Source organism: Sinocyclocheilus anshuiensis, unplaced genomic scaffold (genome assembly GCF_001515605.1).
Source record: "Sinocyclocheilus anshuiensis isolate Anshui unplaced genomic scaffold, SAMN03320099.WGS_v1.1 scaffold1360, whole genome shotgun sequence".
Classification (NCBI taxonomy): Eukaryota; Metazoa; Chordata; class Actinopteri; order Cypriniformes; family Cyprinidae; genus Sinocyclocheilus; species Sinocyclocheilus anshuiensis.
The window spans coordinates 701,022-711,783 of record NW_015546110.1 but is presented as its reverse complement, the minus strand read 5'-3'; the positions used below and the strand labels follow the sequence as shown (position 1 = coordinate 711,783).

The following is a 10,762-nucleotide window of genomic DNA, read 5'->3' as shown; positions in this document are numbered from 1 at the left end:
TCCCCAAGTATTTGGGGGGGGGGCTCCAGCCGTAGAGGCGGGGGCTGGGGCCGCAGCCTCAGAGGCTGCTTTGCCATGGCCTCCTGAACTACCTGCTCTACCGTGGCCTCCTGGGCTGCCAGATCCGCCATGGCTCCCCGAGTCCCCTGATCTGCCATGGCCACCTGAATTCCCTGCTCCATGGCGCCCCGAACTGCCAGATCCGCCAAGGGTCCCGGAACGGGCGCTGTCCTGGAACCCTGCTCCTGGAGGCCTCCAGTGCAATTTATTTTTATGTTTTTCTTTTTGTCAGCTTTTTGTTTAAAATGTTGTTTATTTCTTTTTTTTTTTTTTACTTATGAAACTTATCCACATTCAAGCATTTATATAAAAAAAAATAATGCATGAAGCTAGAATAAAATGTTTTTGTTTACAAGCAGATACCCTGTTCTTTTGATGTTTTTTATGTTCAGATATTCATGTAACAAAATATATACAAATTAATACCTAAACAGGGACATAGTAGTATACTTAAAGTATGATGTAAAGTTCACTTAAAGAACTTACGAGTATACTTGCAGTATAAAACTACTAAACTAGTAGTTTACTGAGACTATACTTCAAAGTGTACTAAAAATGCTACAAGTATTTAAGTAGTAAACTATTAGTATACCTATAAGTTCACTTTTAGTATAGTTGCAGTACAAACTAAAAACATAGAGGTAAACTAGTTGTGTACTCAAAGTTTACTACTGTTATACTTAAGGTATACTTAAAAGTATACTTTTATATACTAGAAAGTGGGCCAATTTAGTCCCAATGAGTATTGAAATAGTACACTTACAAGTATACTACTAGTACACTGATATTTGTATACTTGCTACATAAAGTATACTTAAAAATAGACTTGAACTTTACTTAAGTATACTTAATAAAATAAACTTGAAATATACTTATTTTTGGTAAGGGTAACCTTGCAAACATTGTTGAATTCAGCTGTGAGATACCACTTTTATATGCTATAACACATGCTACACCACTATACTATACTTATACTATAAATGCATCAGACATTCTCAAAAACAGCATTGCTTCCTTGTCTGTTGACCCAAATCTCTCGGACCGTGTCTCATCCCAGAGCCAATCCTCAAATCCATTCAGATTATCCCTATAGATGAATATCTGCCAGCATTCATCACATTTAGTCATGATTTAGTCATGCACCAATTCATCAACACAGCCACCGTGCTTTAAACAAAGAAATATTTCAACCAAAAATGAAAATTCGGTCATTTATTCACTCTATTGTTATTTCAGATCTGAATGACTGACTTTCTTTTCTTGGAAGTTGGAACACACACACACACACACACACACACACACACATTAATTTTAAAGAACATTTGGGTCTGTCATGCATTTAATTGGAAAAACACATACACACACACACACACACAATAAAAGTATAATAGTTCATATGACTCTTTACAAGCATTTTGAACTGGCCTAGTTACTCAACCCTGTGTAGAATTGCATGACATGTGAGGTGCCATTAGTCACTCGGTTAACTTTACCACTCTTATGTTACTGCACACACACACACACACACACACACACACACACACACAAACACATTAATTTTAAAGAACATTTGGGTCTGTCATGCATTTAATTGGAAAAACACATACACACACACACACACACAATAAAAGTATAATAGTTCATATGACTCTTTACAAGCATTTTGAAGTAATTCAATATGCAGAACAAATCAAAATTTAAGCCGTTGAAAGTCATTCTGTCTGCTGTTGCTCTTAAATCTCATTCATGCTCATATATACTCAAATATGACACTTCAAGTCACTGCAGCTTTAAGCTTGATACCAAATGCACTAGTTTCTCATAACCAATTGCACTGACTGTGCTATATGTTTGATTATGATTATTGACTTTTGAGTGAACTAACCATTTTAAAGCAGCTGAGCTAATGAGAGCAGAGAGCTGGTGCTGGTGTGTCTGAAGGTGCTGTAGATGACACTGCTGTTGAATTCATAAAGAGGACAACAGGAAGTCAACGCTCAGCGCTGTGACCGCATCATGTCTGTCTGTCTCTCTTACTTTCCCCGTGCTGTTAATCTGCACGTAAACATGCACATCTTTCTTCTCAGGAATGCTTTCCATGATGAAGTTTCACTTTACTAACCACAGCTTTCTATGCCTTTCTCTCACACATGCAACTCTGTTTCTTAGTTAAGCCATGGTGTGTTCTTTATCTTGTGTCACAGCAGTTCACACTGCAAATCAAAGCCCAAAAACATCCTATGGAGGGTATGCGCAAACATGTTTAGTGAATTAAAAAAAAAACAGCATTATTTACCGATTTTCCAATTAAATACCTGCCTAAAGAGATTTTACAGAAAATATATCCTAAAGATATACAGACATTATTAAGCAGAGTAGCATATGCATTTGACAAAATGCAAATGAAGCTGAATTGTACTGTTGTTTAGTAGCATGCTAAAAGTTGTGAGCCGTGAAAATTGCATGTGATTTGGGACCTTTATACAGTGTGTGCCGTCAAAAAGGCTTCCAGCTTAAATAACTAAAAATATTTTAATTCACTGCCAAACTTCTGCAATTCTAAAAAAATTATTTATTTTTTTTATTATTATTTAGTTAATTATTTTAAGCTGTGTACATTTCTATTTTCTATCAATTAAAAAGTGGAGGTGGATGTGCACAAATATTTGCTTAGTAAACTAAATGAGGATATGCCATAAACTTCTGTGGTTTTTATATAAAGCTTATTAGTTTTAATGACAATAGATTAACACAGATGTTAAAACATTAAAAAAAAAATCAGTTTAGTCACTTTTACAGTTGAGGATGTCTCTGGTTGTCCTTCAGAAGGCAAATGTATGCTGGTTTATCCTTTAACTAGCTAAACACACATACACACTTGAGCTGTTGTCATCTGAGGTCAATATCAGAATGAAATCAGCTCTACACATCTGTGTCTTTTCTTTTGAGTGTACACATACTGACAGTGAGTCATGATAAACTGTTATCTCAAATATCCCTCATAGACTGACTACAGAATCCTTATCTGTTGTTTGTGTGCTGCCTAATAAATTACCTTTAGTGCCCCCCCACACACACACACTTAACCATATTTTGGGGACAAATGTGTACCCAAAAGTGAGCTAAACGTGACAAAATCTTCAAAAACCTCCCTTTGGGGACGTCCTCATTTGTAAAACTGGTATAAAAATAAACAAAGTTTTTTTTTTTAAATTGTAAAAAACTTTAGAAGGAAATATCTGAGTTACTTTTTCAAATAAGTAACTCTAGTTACTTTGTTTTCCATGTACTGACTGACAGCTCTCCTGTCCTTATGTTGAGAGAAATCAGGAATAGGGCTGCAAAAAGGTGGAAAATTTATAGTAAATTTAAAAAAATATTCCAGAAATTTTGGAAACTTTCCATGATTTTTAGGAATATTCCAGGGATTTTTCAAAAGTTTCCGGAAATTTGCCACCCCTTTGCAACCCTAATCAGGAGTAAGTGCAGAGGCATTGTGTGCGCTGTGTGAGCATGATGATACTGTAGATCTAGACTAAATATGAACATGCATTTACTCATCTCACTTACACAAAAACTGGTTCACTGTTCCTCAAAATGAATAAAACGTGAAATGCAAACTCAGAATTTGATGCAAACCTGCTATAATTAAATATGTTAAATAACTCAAATGTCCTTTATGTATTTTAATCCCATTTTATTAACCAATAAAGCGAAGGTCTTTGCTGCTGACCTTCGATGGTCCAATTCAACCATACTAACATATGCAAAAATGATTTTAGATAAACATAACATTTGTGTTTATTTTTTTATTATTTTTTAATTACTGAAGAGTGTTGAACCATTTGCCAAAAAAAGAAGAGCATTTTTATATTTAAAACAAACATGCAACATGCAAGCCAAGCCAAGAAAAAGTAACGCAAAAGTAAAGTAACACAAAAAAGTAACTAAGTAATGCAATTACATTTTGGGGAGTAATGCATTATTGTAATGCATTACTTTTAAAAGTAACTTTCCCCAACGCTGAATATCCAACCCGATCTCATGAAAGTGCGTATAAAAAAAAAACTTGTGGTATTGATGCGCAAAAATGGACTTTGGCGTGTATATGCTACACGATGGGTAGGTTTAGGGTTGTGGGGTAGATGCGTATCATATGTACGCGAAAACTGCGTATCATATGCACGCCAACAAATTTCGTATCATATGTATGTGAAAGCTGCGTATTATATGCACGCCAACAAATTTCGTATCATATGTATGTGAAAACTGCGTATCATATGCACGCCAACAAATTTCGTATCATATGTATGTGAAAACTGCGTATTATATGCACGCCAAACACATGTGTATCATATGTACGCCAAAGTCCATTTTTCGTATCAATACCACGAGTTTTCGTTTTTATTTGGCGTACTATTTATACGCATTTTCATGAGACCGGGCTCAAATATCAGCGCTGACGTGCTTCACAGATGGAGAAACCCTGGGTCAGTCTGAGTGATCTGTGTTGATGGCATTGCAGGGCATTCAGATGAAGGGATCTAGTGCAGATATCCCCTGCTTGGTGTTTAGGTAGCAGTGAACACTGCGAAAGGACCCTGTGATCTGGACTTGGCTTGTGTCTCCACGGCTTATGGTAAAATCAGCAAATTCAGGTGTTTCAAAGGACGCTGACAGAACAAAGCCCTGTGTCATTGTCTCAGCAGTTGTCCAGGTTTCCAGGCCTCTCGTGTGAGCCTCTTGAATTCTTAATGTGCCCTTTTCATTGAAGCGTTTCCCTTAAACCCGGCTGTTGATGGCATGTTATTTGCTTTCATCCCTCACCCGCTTTATAAACAGCAAAAAGATGAATTTGTTTTGTGCGCACTGAGGCTCACACTCTTGACCCTAGTAGAGTAAAGTGATTTCATTGTCAGATGCGAGCATTATTTTCAACTTTCCATTGTAATTGGATTTTTGGATGTGGAGGTTGCACTTCCCTGGTGAAAAAAACAGCATATGCTGGTTAGGTATGTTTTGAAGCATGGCTGCTGGTTTAAGATGGTCCTAAGCAACTAGCTCCTGCTCAGGACCAGCTTAGGACCAGCACATGACTAGCTTAAACCAGCACATGACCAGCTTAAACCAGCAAATGACCAGCTTAAACCAGCTCATGACCAGCACATGACCAGCTTAAACCTGTTTAGGACCAGCACATGACCAGCTTAAACCAATTTATGATCAGCACATGGCCAGCTTAAACCAGCTCATGACCAGCACATGACCAGCTTAAACCAGCTCATGACCAGCACATGACCAGCTTAAACCAGCACATGACCAGCTAAGGACTGGCTTAAACCAGCACATGACCAGCTTAAACCAGCACATGGCCAGCTATGGACCGGCTTAAACCAGCACATGACCAGCTTAAAGCACCTCATGACCAGCTTAAACCAGCAAATGACCAGCTTAAACCAGCTCATGACCAGCTTAAACCAGCACATGACCAGCTAAGGACTGGCTTAAACCAGCACATGACCAGCTTAAACTAGCACATGACCAGCTTAAACCAGCACATGACCAGCTAAGGACTGGCTTAAACCAGCACATGACCAGCTTAAAGCACCTCATGACCAGCTTAAACCAGCACATGACCAGCTTAAACCAGCTCATGACCAGCACATGACCAGCTTAAACCAGCACATGACCAGCTAAGGACTGGCTTAAACCAGCACATGACCAGCTTAAACCAGCTCATGACCAGCACATGACCAGCTATGGACCAGCTTAAACCAACACATGACCAGCTTAAACCACCTCATGACCAGCTTAAACCAGCAAATGACCATCTTAAACCAGCTCATGACCAGCTTAAACCAGCACATGCAGCTTAAACCAGCTCATGACCAGCTTAAACCAGCACATGCATCTTAAACCAGCTCATGACCAGCTTAAACCAGCAGCCATTCTTCAAAACATACCTAACCAGCATAGGCGGATTTTTCAACAGGGTTAAACATAAAAACAAGTATAAAGGCAGATGAATGTGGTCTTTCAGGGACTGCTTTAAGTGGACTAATTGATTGCAGAAGTCTAGCGTTTTTACCAGAAGGTCCAGTAATAGTATTTTGATTATTTATTTGTTTGTTTGTTTGTGAAACATATGTATGGGTAAATTGTTCATAAAAGGATCTATAACATGCATTTAGAAAACAGGTCAGGTAGGGTGACTTTTCGCTTCATGCTGAAAACTGCCTCTTAAGACAGCTTGCTTGTGTTGTTCCTCATTTGCTGTATTTGCTTAGGATAAAAGCATCTACTGATTGAATAAATGTAATCAGTCGACGCCAATAGCTTCATGGGCAGTGTGTCGACAAATAGCACCGTTATGCTTCAGGTGTCCTGAGTTCAAGTCCCGGCTTGCGGACCTTTCTCCTCTCTCTCCCACTTTTTTTCTGTAAAATACTGTCCTATCCCAATAAAAGGCAAAAACGGCAAAAATAAAATCTTAAAATAAAAAAAAGAATAAATGTAATCGTTAATACACTTCATACACTGTAATACAATATATTTAACATATATTTCATGTAAATATTTGCTTTAATGAGACAATGTGTAAACCTAGACTGAGCTGCTCACACACACACACTCGTGTAAATCCATTCCCCGGAGTTACAAATCCTGAATGAATGCTAATGGATTGCTAATGGAATTTCTGTCATCTTTGGAAGAAATCCTAAAGGGCTAAAATATGAATCCATAAAATAAAATATGAATCAAATAAAATCCAACTGGATAAACTGACATTCTGACAAAATAAAGAAATAAAGATCCAGTATGGTCTTGTTAATGTTTGCTCACACGGGGATTGGCTCCACATTTTGATAGAAATTCCATTAGTTTTCCTTTAGGCTTTTTGACAAGAATCAGATCCACATATGAGCCTGACAGAATAGCTGTCCTCAGTCCCAGCATGCTCTCGGTAGCCAGATATCCTGGCATTGCCAGCATCCCATAATTACCCGTACCACACATGGTGGTGTCTGGCAGTTTGGGCCACAAATACACATTTTCATCTTGTATTTAAGGATTATGCCACACTAAAGAGGATTACATAATCTGCATGTTTTTATGAATCAGTCTAATGTTTCAGTGCAGCTCCTCTCTTCTGCATTGACCTGGTTGTGCGTTTGGTCCTAAAGGAGAAAAGATCTACGAGTGCAGGTCCACTATCCTGGCTCCTCCAGGTTCAGTGTATGTCCAGACATCGCTTTCTCACCAGACTCACACCACCCAAGGTCAGAGCTCGCTTTCTGACTCTCATTGTTAGAGTTGGAGTCCTTTTAATCTGTATTTTTCTTTAGAGTGCAAGTTAATGAAATCTCTCAGTGAAAGCATGCAGCTATTGGGTGCCATGTAAGTATACCATAGAAGTAATATGATGCAATATAAAATGCACAGTCTGCGAGAAACTGACATTTGAGTCATTATTCACACAAACTCTTACCTTGCATGAGTCACTGTCTAAAGAAAGTCATGTTTAGAAAGACCTGAAGGTGAGTAAATGATGACACAATGTTTATTTATTTTTGGGTGAACTATGTCTTTAAGTTATTTAATTGATTCTTGATCACTTTTGTCGTGCTGTATATAGATCTTGAACCTAATTTTAATCTTGAATGTCAACATCTCATGAAAATAAACCTTGTATGTTGTGTTTGGGTGATTCATACTGAAAAAGGAAATGCTTTATTTAAAACTGAATTACACATTTTTAAGAATTTCTGTGAATTTCTTTCCATTGCAGTTGTTCTTGTTTATACAATTGCATTCGATTTTGGATTTAGAATCCTTTATATTTCTGCACCATGTTACCTTAATTCATATTCAGGAATTAAAATGGAATTAAAAAGGCATTTTAAATGCAGTTCTGAATGAATTCTGGAAAATGTTTGATTGTGTGTGGAAGATACCGTTCAACACATAAGAAATGCCTCTTTAGGCTGAAACCCCTCTTCTGCTATTCTCCCTGCTGAACTATTTCTGAAATCTCTGAAGACAAACATAGACGTGTCTTGTTATAGGCATGACAGCCAGTTAAACTACTTAAGAGAAGCCTGGTTTAAGTATCAAGACACATTAATTCAGTCATTAAAGACTTGATATACTGATAATGGTCCAAATGAGAGCTTGACCTGAGATCAGTAAACTCCCCATAGACTTAATTCACCTGGGCAGACAGATGGATCGTCACTTTCACTTGTGTGGCCGTAAAAACCTCATTCAAGAGAGCATGTGAGAAGAGTGTGTGATTTAATGAGAGATAATGAACAGATAATGAAGAGGTGATGGCCCTCAGGGCTGATTCTACAACACTCAAAAATGATTTACTTCACCAAACATACGGACATGTTCTGAATCTATATGCTTGCTCAGTAAATGGGCAGAAAATTGCTGTGATTTTATCACTAAACATGTGCAATTTACTTTGACATTAGTGCATTTGGCACATAATGTATATCCAAAGCAATTTAGACTGAATTCAAATGATACTTTTAAACAATCTATGTGTTTTCTGAGAAACTAACCCATATATTTTTTTAATGCCATGCTCTACCAGCTGAACTTTACTACGCAAATTCATCATGTTACATTCTCCTTTCGCTAGAACATTAATTTTTTATTTTTTTAAGCCCTGTGAGACATTCTGTGATATTTTTATCTCTGAAAAAATCAGTTGTCTGTGAAACAAACCCTGCACTAGATGATATATTATCTGACCAGTCAAAATCCAGGATAAGTATGTATTTCTATGTAGAAAAGCATTTAATTGGTTGAAATTAATAGTTAAAATGGCATCAAACCAAAGATGTAGCATAATGACTCAAGACAAGAAGGACAACACTCGTGTTATGAGTCCTTGTTGGACTTTTAGTTTGTCATCCATTTACACTGAAAAAATGATTCATTGAATTTACTTTTTTTTTTGAAGGTAAGTGGTTGCAATCAATTTATTTTGGCTACATTTAAATAAACAAATGTAGTTGACTAACTTTCAACATCATTTTTTATTTAAATGTAGCTAAAATAAATTGTTTGCAACCACTGACCTTAAAAAAATGTTGTATAATTTTTTTCAGTGAAGTTCCCGTTTACTGTGATTCCTTCGTTGCATTTTGATTGTTCTCACCTGTGTCTTGTTACTCTCATTAGTGTCTGTGTATTTAAGCCCTTGTGTTCCCAGTACTCAATAAATTTTTGTCAGTTCTTGTCTGTCTCTGATGCATTTTGTTGATTTATTCAGTTCTCTTCTCGGTTTTTTGTGTTTTGTTATTATGTTAGCTGAAGGTTTTACTGCGTTTAGATCAGACATGGTTTTGAGGACAAGGCTCGCCACAGTCTATGCTTCGCCTTTTTAAAATGAATTGTTTTCATGATGTTATCTAGAGCAGACCTCTGGATTCCCTCATCACTCATTAACGCACATTCTCTTGCTCTGTTGTGGTGTGTCAGGTGACGTTTCGCACGAGAATCTACCACTGCAACATCAACAGTCAGGGTGTGATCTGTCTGGACATCCTGAAGGACAACTGGAGCCCGGCGCTCACCATCTCCAAAGTGCTGCTGTCCATCTGCTCTCTCCTCACAGACTGTAACCCTGGTAAGACGCTGGTGTGATCGAGCCGGTCGAGGGCTGGAGCTCCAGTGTTTGTCAGTATGCTGGAGCTCCACCTGTTTGACCGAGACGACAGCAGAGCAGTTACAGGTGTGGGCATCGATACAGCCGCCTCATGCTCATGTATGAAACTGCGCACAAATCTCTGTTCATCTCGTGTCTGAGCTGACCGTGTGGTTCTGAATAAATGTTGCACTTTAGATTTCGGGAATAAAGGTTTGGCTTTTACACAACACACATGTATCATTAGATTTGAAACACAACTATCATGTCTGTCTACACAGATGATCCTCTCGTTACAAAAGCTGTGATGCTAACTAACCCATTTTGGTAGTCTTAATGTTTTCAGTGTTTTTTTTTTTTTTTGTTTGTATTATATTATTATATGCACACGTTGTTACCACATTTTAGGACCATAATGTGTGAACAAATGATTCCGATTCATGGAAAAGTTTAAGTAAAAAATCTCAAACTGCAGAGGGAGATTTGCTGAGGTTTAAATCGGAGACATCGCTGTCTTTTTAGTGCTCTCACACCCGCACGTGACTTGAGTGCAAAATTGATCACTGGTTATACCAGAAAGCACTGCACTGAGCTAGTTTAAACTTTTTTTTTTTTTTCTTTTTTTTTTGTTTGTTTTTTTGTGCACATTAATACATGCAGGGGTGTCTCTTACTATGAAGCACTTCATAATCTTAATGTTGCAGCCTCACTGTAAACACGAACAAGCTGGCAGAAGTCTGATATAAGATCAGTAGCATTTTACTATTAATTTAGAGCATTTTTGTAACATTGTGACCCATCTTCTGTCATGGTCATTGTTTGTGAACTTAATGTGCATTTAGAAACCAGAAATGAGTTTAAAGTCTTAAACTCAATTCTGGTTACTTGAAAATGTTTCAGTTTCTCACAATGAGTAGGAAACTCTAAATGCTCGTCAAGGTTAATTATTCCCTATTTAATAGTTAATTACTTTGAGCATAGGGTTTGCAGTGCTGTTGGCATTTCTTCAAGCCAAGCCAAACCACTCAATATTCAATCAGT

The 10,762-nt window shown here is 37.5% G+C and overlaps 1 protein-coding gene across 1 annotated transcript in view; it reads left to right on the top strand.

Moving 5' to 3' along the window:
• Positions 1-7,231: 7,231 nt before the first annotated feature.
• LOC107700658 (ubiquitin-conjugating enzyme E2 E2-like) overlaps positions 7,232-10,762 on the top strand; it is a gene marked incomplete at its 5' end in the record, with an annotated part of 5,529 nt that continues 1,998 nt past the window's right edge. The window contains 4 exon segments of the mRNA XM_016502394.1: positions 7,232-7,301; positions 7,304-7,324; positions 7,327-7,340; positions 9,556-9,703. Of these exon segments, the coding sequence (XP_016357880.1) occupies positions 7,232-7,301; positions 7,304-7,324; positions 7,327-7,340; positions 9,556-9,703 (253 nt within the window).